At 40.5% G+C, this 13019-nt stretch overlaps 1 protein-coding gene across 1 annotated transcript in view; it reads left to right on the plus strand.

The window, feature by feature from the left end:
- OSTF1 (osteoclast stimulating factor 1) overlaps positions 1-13019 on the plus strand; it is a 52485-nt gene that overhangs the window by 16286 nt on the left and 23180 nt on the right. Inside the window, exon 2 of the mRNA XM_028528119.2 lies at positions 8340-8386. Coding sequence (XP_028383920.1) covers positions 8340-8386 — 47 coding nt within the window. The remainder of the gene's footprint in view (positions 1-8339; positions 8387-13019) is intronic.

Consider the following 13019-nt stretch of genomic DNA (forward strand, 5'->3'; position numbering starts at 1 on the left):
TAAAACTACATTTAATTCTTTAATAGCCACTGAGGGATATAATACTAGATGCTATGCTTTGTGTGACAAAAGTATTAAGATTGTTCTGCTGGTGTATCATAAATGATAAATTTTCTAATATCCAGGAATAGGATTTTGATAAGGCTGTCTTGCCAGTATGGATAGACACAAGGAATAAACTACCAAATAAGGTAAAAAATGTAGTATTTAATAATAGCTAACACTTATGGGCACATACACAACCTCAGTAACTGCACTCAATATTTTAGTTTCTTCAGTGTCAGTTAATCCCAGCATGCCAGCTTTAAAAGCTCAGACCTTTCTGAGCCACAGCCAGGGTGTTCAGAGCATGTGTCCGATAGCTTGGGTCTGGGTTTCCACCCCATCACTGCTTAGACCTGAACTGGGTATTTACCCCCTTTAACCTCGTAAAGTGTACGAGCTGTAAAATAGGGCTAATAGAGTAGTTACATCCCAGGATTGTTTTGAGGCAAAAAAAAAAAAGAGTGACTATAAGTAAGCATTTTGCATGGTGCCTGGCACAAGTGTCCCATAAATGTTAGTATAGATTGGGTAATTTTGTTTTCGGTTAGAGATTTTAGTGTTACAAAATTTTCTGTCTCAACCTCGGATGTATAGGCTTATTTTCCCAACCAGTCATTTTACATAGATGAGGGCAGGACCCAAACTGCTTGCGGGGTCTTTGAGAGGCCATTTGGGCCGCAGCTCTTCACACTATGCCATGGTGATACTATGGTCTGACTTGTTATTTACAGAAGAAGGGACCACAGGATAGGAATTGCAGACTTGTTCCATAAAAAGGCCAGAGAGTAAGTATCTTAGGCTCGGTGGGTCATAGATGGGCTCTGTTGCCACTACTCACCTCTGCCATTGTACAAGAACAGCCACAGATAGTACCGAAACTTTGGCTGTGTTCCAATAAAACCTTATGGATGCTGCAATTTGAATTTCAGATCACGTGTCTTGTGATTTTCATGCGTCTTGAAATACTATTCTTATTTCCTTCCACCCCAACCATTTGCAAATGCAAAGCCTTAGCTCCTCATTGCTTGTACAAAAACAGGTATTGCTGTCATGAGCTGGTCCTTGAACTCATCTGAGCCTTTCGCAGAAGGTGACGTGACCAGTGTAGCATTTTTTTTTTTTTTTTAGTTAAACTCCAAGGATGGAAATAAAGACTTTTCTTCTATTTATCCCCACAATTTCCTCAAACTTCATCTTGGGATGAAGGCTCTTTGGGGCCCTTGTCCCATCACTAAATTTTAGCCAATCAAATCACAGTTGGCAGTGAACATGTCATTCGAAATTTTGAACCCTGCTTTTTGGGACTTTTATACTGTGGAGAAGAAATAAAAATAACAGCAGTTATGGCCCCTCAAGATGTAAAAGTAACTAACCGTTTGCCAAAAGGCACTGAAAAGTGTAAGCAAAGGAAAAAATGGATAAGAAAGGCACACTGTTAATAAACAGAACCCTCTTGTCAGAAAACACACTGGCTACTGTTTTTAATGAGTCTGCCATTCCTGCAGCTGAAAGCAAGACACGTTTCAAATTCTTTAGCTTTTTTTTTTTTTGGATTGGATAAAGGGACATTGCAGAGAAGAGGTGGTATTGGAGTAAGGAGAGATGAAAGTATTATGTTTATTGCCTTTTTTATTAGTTATATCCTTCAAAGGTATGTATACAAATAGAATTCATTGGATTTGATTTAATTAATCTGAGAGTGTAAGTATGAAGGAAGAAACTTATTCTTTACATTGGAAACTCTTGGACATTGCTGCACTCACATGATGATTTTTCTTTGCAAGGATTATTGCCTTTGTCTTTTATTTTCAAGAGCAGTGGGCTTTTGTGGAATGACATGCAGAGAGATTATGACCAAGAAGTGTGTTCTGAGCCAGCCACCTCATTTATGGGCGTTTGCAATCCGCAAAGCCCAGGGGAGCCTTGTATTGGCCCAGCAGAGCACAGCTGTTTCCTTTCACCCCAGCAATCGGTCGATGGGCTTGACTCTTGGATACTGCCATAGATTCCTTCTGTTTTGGTTTTGAGCAGAAAACATCCTGTTTCATCATGCATGTTTAATAAAATAATTTAAATATGCCTAATAGAAATAACGTTAACCTTTACTTACCCTGGGAATATTCAGAAGTTACACATTTTTTAATAAACACAGAATGTGAATTAAGAAGGTAATACTTGCTGCATTCTCTTAGACAAATATGAGAAATACGTGTATATGGTAAATTCTTACTTGTCTACAACTGTCCCTTGTTTATATAATTTTCTTCCTTTTTCTTTCTTTTCCAAAGCTCTAATGTTGGTTATAAACTATCTGTTTTGGGGCACTAGCATATAAATGAATATTATTTATATGCTAGCTGAATTTTAAAATTTACAAAGTAGAGGAAACATTTTTATTCTTTGGATTGTTTGCAGTGAATTCCTAATTTGATCAGATAGCCTAGAGCAGTGGCTTTCAAACTTCTTTTGACCTTGATTTTCAGTAAGACAGTTTTCTTAATGACCTGGTACACACACACACACACACACACACACACACACAATTATAGGGGTCCACAGGGCTATGCCTTAGCCTCAAATTTCTCCCTAAGTCTGCTCTTTGGCCCAAATGGTGGAGTACCCACCTTACTATCATTTCAGTCACACCTAGACTTGTACTAGAGCAAGAACTGTAGAATGCATTGGTAGCCTTCGTGTCTAACCAGTGTAGTAACATGCCATTTGTATTGTTATCTTAATATTTACTGTGAGAAACAGGTAAGTACTTTAAATATGACTTATTCTGAATGCCCCCTTTTGTGCTTTATATGTGAAAGTTCCCTCAGTCAACTGGAAATTTAAATGTATATTATTGGTGAGTAAAGCATTGCTATAAGTAATGGTGGCTGCGGAGGCTGTGAATTATATGTCTGAAAATTATTATATAAATAGTAGAGGTTATAGGTATAGATTGAGAATTAATGTTGCGAGAATGTGATTGCTAATAATTTGGGGGAAACCAGTGTGTCCTTTGTGGGATTGCCTTCAGTGAAATTGCATCACCAGCATTAGGCAAATCCTCCAGCCCGGGAGATAAAGAGGAGGTAAGTCTTGACCTCAGTCATTTTCTGTGAGGGAGGAAGGAAAGCTTACCAACTTAGTGGCAACATCACCGCAGGCAACAGCTAAGCTGGCAGAGCTACAACCAAACTGTTTTGCTTTTCCACAGACCTCATTTTAGAACATTTATTTAGTTTTAACACAGGTCTCCTCAGGCCAGCAGTTGACAGTGCCAAGGAATTATGGTTTCTGTCCTTTTATATCAAACTTTTAAAATGGGTCTACCAGAAATTTTACAATACTAAGATTGTAATCATAATTATTTTTCTGAATAAAATTTCAGATTTATTCTTGTTTCTCAGTAGTTCATCCGTAAAGGCAACGTTTGGCTTTGGCAAGTACTGATTTTAACATTTGGCCATTTGGCATGATGCCAAACAAAATGTGAATTTGGCAGATGTCTAACATAAACATCCATCTATCCAGTCCCAATGAAACAATTTCACAAAACCATTATTCTGTCGTGTACAGTGTGCTCTGATCTTTTCAGTTCTACTTAATATGTTTAAAACTACTAAATTAGCTTCACAATATATACTGTATATGTAATACACAGGTTCTGATCTGTAGTTTAAAAACGTTGAGACTCATTCTGTGTTGGGCATAGTGACAGTGTCCTGGAGGTTAGTCCTACAAAAGATGCTGCAGAGGTTTTCGAGTTATGTTTCTTTTCCGAAAATGAAATTTTCGGAAAAGAAAATGAGATTTAAGATCTCAAAGGCATTTTAAGACTTATAAAAAGGGAATAAAAGCTACTGGTAAATAATTTTCTACCATAGTTGTGCTAGTTTACACACCCACCAGTAGTGTCTGAGAATTCTAGTTGTTCTTTGTTCTTAACACTTAACATTGTCGATATTTTTAGTTTTACCTTCAGAGTGGATCTGTGGGAACTATCATAGCCATTGTAAATGAAGTCCCAGATGGCCCATGCTTCCCAAATTCTTAGCAGAGTATAAATGAAATAGCTGATCTGTTCTAGGTAACTAAGGTCTGATATTTGAAAAGCCATTTTGCTTGCAGCTTATTACATATCTGTCTGTTTCAGTGAACAGTCCCTTTCTAATTCTGTCTTAGTGGCTCACTCTAGAAGCTTCTTCACTCCTTCACCAACAGGGAATAAAGTAGATTAGAAATTTTATGTTTGAGTTTATAAGCCCCATGTCCTAAGTGCTATTTCAGGGCCTCAGAGGTGCAGCAATATACACTCTGCAAACCTCAGAAACAGAAAATTCTCTTACCCTTTCCCTTTACAAGGCCCTGTCCAGATCCCATTCCTTCTGCTTGCCTCAGCGGTGATGGACAAGGATTAGTTTACTGAAGTCTGGGGTCAGCCTCACTTCAGAGGAAGATATTGTTTGGCTGATAACTAACTGGTGGACTCAGCCCTTCTCTGTAGGGGGAGGGTGGAGTTGCAGAGAAATGGAAAGGGTGTGACTGGCAAGGTGAGAAGCCAGCAAATTGAAAAACCCACAGGGGCCAGCAGCTGCGGGTGTTTACTTGTTAACACCCGGAAACCAACCCTACTGAAATCCTTACCACTGTTCACACGCTAGGTCATGTGAGAGCCATGTAAAGCATCGGGCAAATGATTGGGCCTCTTTCCGATCTTAATTCAGGGTGAATTGCAAGGTGATTTCAGGTAATTCACGCAGTCTTCCCAGCTCTCTTTCTCTCTCTGTTGTGTGTAACCAGACTTCCGTGAGAAATGGTCAAGGTGGAGGGAGCCTGAAGAAGGCACCTCAGGTAGACTCCCTGCACGCACAAGAACACAACTATTATACCTTCATGAATCTGCATTCTTTAAGTAAATTTGGAATTGATCGGTACCTGCTGTTAATGATTAAAATGTTTATTATTATTTATTCCGTGTCTGCAAGGACACTACTGTAGAAACCCTTAGAACCCTGATTGCTTTCTTTCAATACTTGTTTCAACCTGTATATAACATCGCTCACAGTTGAATTAAAATATGATGTAAAATGATCACTGTATTAAGTATTATTAATTATTCTCTTGAGAGACTATCCAAAATTGGTAAATTGTAATCATGAAAGTCATGTTTTTCTTTTTCTTTTTTAATGCAATTCTTTCATATCCTCTGGATATTTCTTTTGCATTCTTTCATTTCTGCTTGATTCAGCTCTAAGAATGGAATAAATTAAGGCCCAGAACTTTTATAATATATAGATTAAAATGGGTCCACAAGAGGCTAACATTCCAACATTAATCAATAAATAGGATCGTGTATGTGGTAGTGTTTTGTACAGCATAACAGCCTAAAGCAGTGATTTTCAGCCCATGTGCCACGAGAATTTTTGAAACATGCAGTACCTGATTAGTTAGGGGCATTGACCCCTTTTCCCTCAGATTGTCAAATACAAATATGACAGCAGCAAATACAGCAATAGCTGTCCAGTGTCAAAGAGTCAAAGTTAGACCTATTTTTTTTGTTGGGTTGATAAAAAGCATATTTCCTGGTGTGCCACAGAATTGAAGTACTTAGTTTGTGTGTGCTGTGAGATGGAACCGGTTGAAGATTGCTTCCTTAAAGAGTTGCCTGATGTTCAGTGTGAATCAAAATGCAAATAAACTTCCCACTTCCTTTCAGTTGTGAACATTTTTTTAAAGATTTTGTTTATTTCCTCTTAGAGAGAGGGGGAGGGAGGGAGAAGGAGAGGGAGAGAAACATCGATGTGTGAGAGATACATTGATTGGTTACCTCTCACATGCTCCCAGCTGGGGACCCAGCCCACAAACCCAGACGTGTGCCCTGACTGAGAACCGAACTGGTGACCTTTCGGTTCTCATGCCAGTGCTCAATCCACTGAGCCACACCAGCTGGGGCGTAGTTGTGAACATTTTAAGTAAGACAATCACAAAAGATAAAATTAATAAAACTCACTGGGTTATTCACAGTCCAAGCATTTTTTTCAGGTGTTTTTATATTGAATTTTATCTACGCTCATTAAATTGACATTGGATCTTGTTTTCAAAATTATCTGTAGCACATCCCATCCCCTCCATTCCCTCAAAGGAACAAGAAAGTTCTGTCATTATTGATTTTGGTCACGAGTAGACTGCTTCCTTGTGTAACTTCTCTTTGGAAAGTTTGAAGTAATCAAGATAACCAGTCTCCCCTCTCAGACACTCAAGTCAGCAGAAAATATTTCTCCTAGCAACAACTCCTCCTTCCCTTTGGTGTCTCCTTGCTCAGGCCTGTGGGTGTGGGTAAAAAGCAAACTCAAAACAAACAAAGAAGTTTTCACCTTTTCGTTGGCCTCTTACCATCCACCACCCCAGTAGAGCAGGAAAAAGTGGCACTAGAATTCAACTGCAAAAATATTTTCTTGCAGACATACTAAGTAACAGGGATCTGAGCTGCCCTTCTGCATTAGGGCATTTAGAAGAAAGAATGATTCCTACCCCCTTTCCCCACATGAAAGCAACTTTACTGCTTTCATCAATTATAAAAGTAATGTAAGGTAAGTGTATTGAATATAAACAATATGTGTAAAGCAGAATGTGAGGGTTCCCTGTCATCAGTGCTACCCGTTGAGGGGTATGTGTGTATGTTGTCAGCATCAATAGGATGGCACTTGGCATGTTTTTTTCACTGGATGTTTTGTATGCTCTTTGCTATATCAGTGTCTGCAGATCTGTGTGCAGCCTCTTTTTTTAATGACTCCATTGTGTGGGTGGGTGGGGGTTGATCTGCATAGTCCCTTCTTAACAGACATCTCGTCATTTCTCATTTTCTGATGTTCTGGACCCGCGTTCAGTATGCTAGCTACCAGCCATGTGTGGCAATTTAATCTAATTAGAATTAAATGCTTAAAAATCAGTTCCTCAGTCACTCTAATCACATTTCAAGTGCTCAGTAGCTACATGTGACTAGTACAGACAGAGAGCTTTTCCATCATTGCATAGTTAGAGGCTGTTCTAAACTAGGGGTCTTGGACTTTATTTGAGCACAAGTTTCCATTCCTTTATTCTTCCATTCCTTATTCCATCAACAGATAATTATTGAGTGTTCCTATGTCCCAGGTACTGTGCTAGGTACTTGGACATCTCATTCATAGAACACAAATGCCTGTCCTAATAATGCTTACCTTCTATCAGCAAAAGGTTTTGAGTTCTCCCAGTAAAGGTACTACATGTACTTATAACTTGCACATGTGTTCTATTATGCTGTTATGTTATAAAACATGTTAGAGTAGGAATGAAGAAGAGGGAGGTAAAAATGTATACATAATTTCTGAAGCTGTCTTCCTGTGTCCCACTTTGGATGCTGCCGTTGTGCATGATGCTCTTGTAATAGACATCACCTCTAAAGATGCTTCCAGTGCTGAAACTGAACTCTTGACACTTTTTAAATAGGTAGTTCTTCTATTTTGATAGCCCTTCTAAATTGATTTATTTCATAGAAAGACCTTTTTTCTTTTGCTATCTTTAGGCTTTTTCATACCTTGTGTGGATTTGTTCTTTTACTTACATATTCACTTAGCAAGCATTTATTAAGTTCATCTATGTCTATGCCAGGAAATTGAAAAGGTCAGTGTGTCTGCCTTCAAATGAGGCCAGCAAATCAGTTACTGTAAGACACGGTGTATGGAAATGTGGCACAGGGGCACATGAAGAGAGAGGTTGTTTGGCACAATGGGGAGCAGCTCTCCTGAGCATGGCCCCCTCCTCTTTGCCTAGTTACTGTACTCTGCTTTGGGAGTTAATGGAATCACAGAGTTCTCCAACAGGTACTGTTTTTTTCAATGGTATTTTCTTTTTGGGGGGTAAGGGAAATAATATTCTAAACCATTGACTTAAGAATATTAAACAACTGCCAGTTGTCATGTTAAGTATCTCTGTAGGTTAAATTCACACCTTTCCGGTTTTATATTTATATCTTAGGGTTGGAAGGGCTCTGTATAGGAGAGAGGGTAAGTACAAATATTATGTAGATCCTACTGTTTGAGAGGAGAAAGCAAAATCAACCCAGAGTGGTGTATTTATTCATGCTTTTATTTAACAAATGTTTTAAAAATACCTCCTATGTGGAAGAAGCACTTAATTAAAAAATAAATTCCTCACTTGGGTTTTTAATTAGGGAATTCTGAAAAATATAATGGATAATACTATTTAGAGCAAATTTAGAAACCAAGGAATTGACCATATGTTGTTTTTTCTCTCTCTTTTAGGACAAGTTAAAGTGTTCAGAGCTCTTTATACATTTGAACCCAGAACTGTAAGTATTCAGTTTTTAACTTTAAAATTGGCATAAAAACTAAGGTGATTTCTTTTAGATACTTCCTCTGACCTAAATGGGCTGCCTGTTCTTGGATAGCCATGAGTCATTCACAGGAATGGCTATTCAGTCCCTTCCTCCTGCAGTCCAGATGGCGTGAAAGCTAAGGCCCTCCATGGATCTGCATGTCCTTGCTGCTCAAGGTCATGCTATCCATCTTGAGCAGCTTCTCCCCATGCTGTGAAATCACTCGCTCTGATCACCAAGTGACCTGCATAGCAAGCACGTGACCCTGTCCTGGTCATCCTTCCCCTGACTCTCATGCTGATTTTCTCATTGACTTGGTGCCTCATACTGCATTATATTGGTACCTTCTGCCAAATTGCCCAGAGCAGTTTTTTTTTAATGTCTCTGCTGTATGCACTTTCCATTGTTAAAGTTTCTGGTGTCCACCCATAAATCCATCTATTTCCCCATGGTTTAGAGAGCACCTATTATGAGCCAGACAGTGGTGCATGCCTTAGGGATAATGTAGTGACAGCAGCAAGGACTGTCACATGGAGCTCACATCCCACAGGGGAGTGACAGAAAATAAGCAGACAAATGAGTGTGACTATCAGGGCTTGGTAAGTGCTATGAAGAAAAATAAGGATGGTAAGGAGCAACAAGGTTAAGGGAAGAGGAGTGTTATTTCTCAATAGGGTGTTTAGGGATGGTCTTTGTGTAGAGGTGACAATTGAGTAGGGACCTGAAGGAAGTAAGGGAGCAGAAGGAACAGGAGGTACAAGGAGTATGCTTGGTGGGTTCAAGAAACAGCAGGAAGGACAGTGGGGTTAGGAAAATTGTGAACAAGGGAGAGGGAGGTAAGGGATGAGTTCAGGGTTGCTGGGTCATGTTTGGATTTTGCCCTGAGTGGGATGGGAAACAAATGAAGGATTTGAGTACGAGAGTGATTAGATAGCTAAGTTTTAGAAGAATCACTCTGAGATGTGGACAACCAACCATCAAGGAGAGTAAGAATGGAAGCAGGCAGTCCAGACAGGACCCGGAGGAGAAAGAACCAGAGAGGGGAGCCTCATGTGTGCAGCCAGCTTTCTGCTGGCTTCGTCTGGGTTGGCCCTGGGCCCTGGGATCTCTGGGACGAGTAGCTCTGCTCATTGAGTCACTGCTGTCAGGCTAGAGAGCCTGCCTTCAAACCCCAAATCTGTCATTTACTCACTGTGTGAATTTACTTATCCTTGTGGCCATTGTTTCCCTATTTTGAAAATGGGAATAACATTAACCGTCTTACAGCAGAACCTCAGTGTGAGCACCGACTGAGATGGTGAGTGCCATGGAACGGCAGCAGGTGAAGTGATGCAGTTAGCATGGGAGTGTGTGTGTTCAGATGAGCTGTCCCCAGGCTTTGTAAATAGTGTTTCTGGGACAAGGAGGGGATTTGGTGAGTAGGGGTAAGTTTCAGTGTTCTTATTCTTCTCACCCAGTGGTTGCAGTGATGTCTCCTCTGTCTTGGTGAGGATGGGAAGTGGACAGTATGTTAGTTTGCTAGGGCTGCCGCAACAAAGTACTGTAGACTAGGTAGCTCAACCAACAAAATTTATTTTCTCAGGGTTCTGGAGGCTATGAGCGTGAGAGCACGGTGTCATCAGGATTGATCTGAGACTCTCTTCTTGGCTTGCAGATGACTGTCTTTCTCCCAGTATCTTTAATGTGGTCTTTCCTCTGTACCTGCCAGTGTTTTAATCTCTTCTCAAAAGAACACCGGCCGGATTGGATTGGGGCCTACTCTAATGACTTCATTTTAACTTAATTACCCCTTTAAAGACCCTGGCTCCAAATACTGTCACATTCTGAGTTTGGGGGCAGGGCATGAAAGGTAAGGAGCTATGGCGAGCAGATGTTGTTGTCTTTATCTCCTGATCACAGGGAGGACAATCATTTCATGGCTCTGATTGTCCAAATCATTTGTTCCTTAGGTTGCATGACCCCTGAGATGGAGAGGAGGAGTAGGAAGAGGGAGGGGGTCATCAGCTGCCCTCCTGGGCCCATCAGTGAATAGACATTCTCTGCTGCCTCCCTGATTTGCTCAGTTGAGCCTGGGGGTGACTTCTGGCTGTTTCTCCTTTCGCCACCACTTTGTCCTTTCTCACTGGTCACCTCTTCCTCCTTCAGTTCCCCATGACCTTTAACAAATATTTTTAGTTGGTTGATGTATTAACTACTTTAATTCACCTTTGGTCCTTGCCCAGAGGGAGTCTTTCCACTACTTTTTATCTTTGTAATTATTGAGTGCACAGGGGAAAATAGGCATGTATTTATTAGGTTTTTTGAATATTCTGTATTTAAAATGTTATTCTGTTTTTTAATATCCCTGGTCACAAGGATTTGAGGCTGCAGAGCAATGCTGCTAATTCACCCTGTGTGTACTGGGTATTCAGTAGTGGCTACCCTATACCCCGCTGTCCCCATGGTCTGCCCCCTTCCACCTTTGCTCAATCCAGATGTTAAAGTAGCCTCCAGCTCCCATGGGTCTCCCTGACTGGTTAAGTGCCTGTGCTTGTACCAGCAGTTTCATACTTTGAATGTCATCCAAGAACTAGTTTTACATTCTTTTTCTGAATGAGAATTTTTGTTGAAAGACCAATCTGGAAGCTCAGTTTGGTCTTTCTCTCCCCTCACCAATAGCCATCTTTTCTGGTGCAATAAACATACAGGGGGTAAATCCTAATCTGCCCTGGGCTCCTTAGAGCCATTGGGATAGGGCAAGATGGAAGAGCTGACTCTGTGGGACCACTGCTGACTTGTGCAGCCCCCCGGGGAGGCCTGCGTCTGTTTTTAGTTACTACTCAACTCTCAGGAGGCAGGGACAGCAAAGCCCAACTCTGCTCTTGGTGATTCACTGGACAGGTGAACACTGGGGAGCTGTGGCTCCTGGTTCTTCCTGCCAATCCATTTCTTCTCTGTCTTGCTTGAAGGCAAGGTGGTCCTGTTTGGTCCTCATTTGTCACCCAACCTCCAGTGCAATAAGTAATGTGTCATACTGCACAGACATGGCTGAACTGGATAGGCCACTGTAAAGATGCACAAAGAGAAAGAACAGTATTTCCACTGGAGGTGTCACATTGATTTCTAAAGAGAAACCAGCAGGACCCTGCTCTATCATGTAGTGTTTGCTGGGCCTTGCTTGGTTTATAGCATTAAATGTAGAGGAAGGAGTCCTAGAATGGGATTCCAAAAGCTGAAGTAGGAGCCCAGCCCTGACACTCACTACATAATTTGTGGCAAGTTCTTCTACCTCTCTAAGCTTTGTTGTGACATGGAAGATTATACCCATGACCAGCCCTCTCTATGGGTTATTGTAAGGATCAAATGAGGTTAAGTATGGTTCACAAGTATAAGGTGCTGCTGTTGGTTTTGTCATAATGCATTGGGTTGGGGGGGGTAAGCAGATATTTCCCATGGACACTGCCTTTTAACCAGGCCATGACACCATGACGACCAGTAATGGCTGTGAATGACCCTTCCATATGAGAGAAAGCATAAGTGGTGGTGAAGAGCAGAGGCTCCAGAATCTGACTGTCATGGTTCAAGTCTGGGGTCTGCCTTGTACCTCGTCTGTGCCCATGGATAAGTTTCTCATCTGTACTGTGGTGATGAGAGTAGCGCCCACCTCATTGTGTTGCTAGTGAGGATTCAATTAGTTAATATTTGTAAGTGTGCAGACCAGTGCCTGGGACATAATAGTACTATAAAGTGATAAATAAAAATATCTGTGCCAATTTGATTTGTTTTTTTCTTTTTATTATTTTTTGAGGCTCCAAGTTGATAAATCTGAAAAATTTCCAAGGTATCTCACAGTCTTTTAATATTTTTTCATAAAGTATATATTTGCATTAACCAACAAAATTAATGCCTTGGGAATTATGTGTTTCTAAGACTATATGAACAGGAATGAGAATATGTATTACCAAGTTTGTACTCATTGCTGTAATATCCCAGTGGCCAACAATTTACTTGTTCTGATACCTTGTGGTTCAAGGAGAGAGGAAAGGAGGAATGTGGTTAAAAACCAAAGACTAAGCTGAAAATAGAGAAATGCTTACTTCTCTTGATTGTGTCACTATCTGCCCATTTCTGTTCTATGAATATGATGCCAAGAATTTAAAAGTAGATCCTCATCGAACAATTTACATCATGTGTTCTGCAAGTGGTTTCTTAATGGAAAGTGTGACTATTGTTGGTAAAATCAATTCAAGTTTTAAAGTCATGAAATTACCTTGTAGTCTGTACTGCCACCAACAGCCTGAAGAACTTGGTAGGTCACCTCCTTCGCTCTGTTAGGGCAAACTGCTCCAGTTTCTTTGGAAGAAGATATTTTATGGGTAGCAAGTAGTATTGTGTGTCTAGGAGCTATTGATTAGAAAGAAAATAAACAGTCCACTTTCCTTTGTCAAGATGAAAACAATAGTTAGGACCTTTTTTTATACCTTACTGAAATTGACCAGCTGCTGTTGCCTCAGTTGAAAAACAAGTCTGACCTAACAGGGGCTTGGGGCAGACACCATTACTGAACAGCAGCCATCGGTTTAAACACCAAACAGAAAGAACACCAGCAAGGATCAAAATGACCGTG

The sequence above is a fragment of the Phyllostomus discolor genome, chromosome 3 (assembly GCF_004126475.2).
Source record: "Phyllostomus discolor isolate MPI-MPIP mPhyDis1 chromosome 3, mPhyDis1.pri.v3, whole genome shotgun sequence".
Lineage (NCBI taxonomy): Eukaryota > Metazoa > Chordata > Mammalia > Chiroptera > Phyllostomidae > Phyllostomus > Phyllostomus discolor.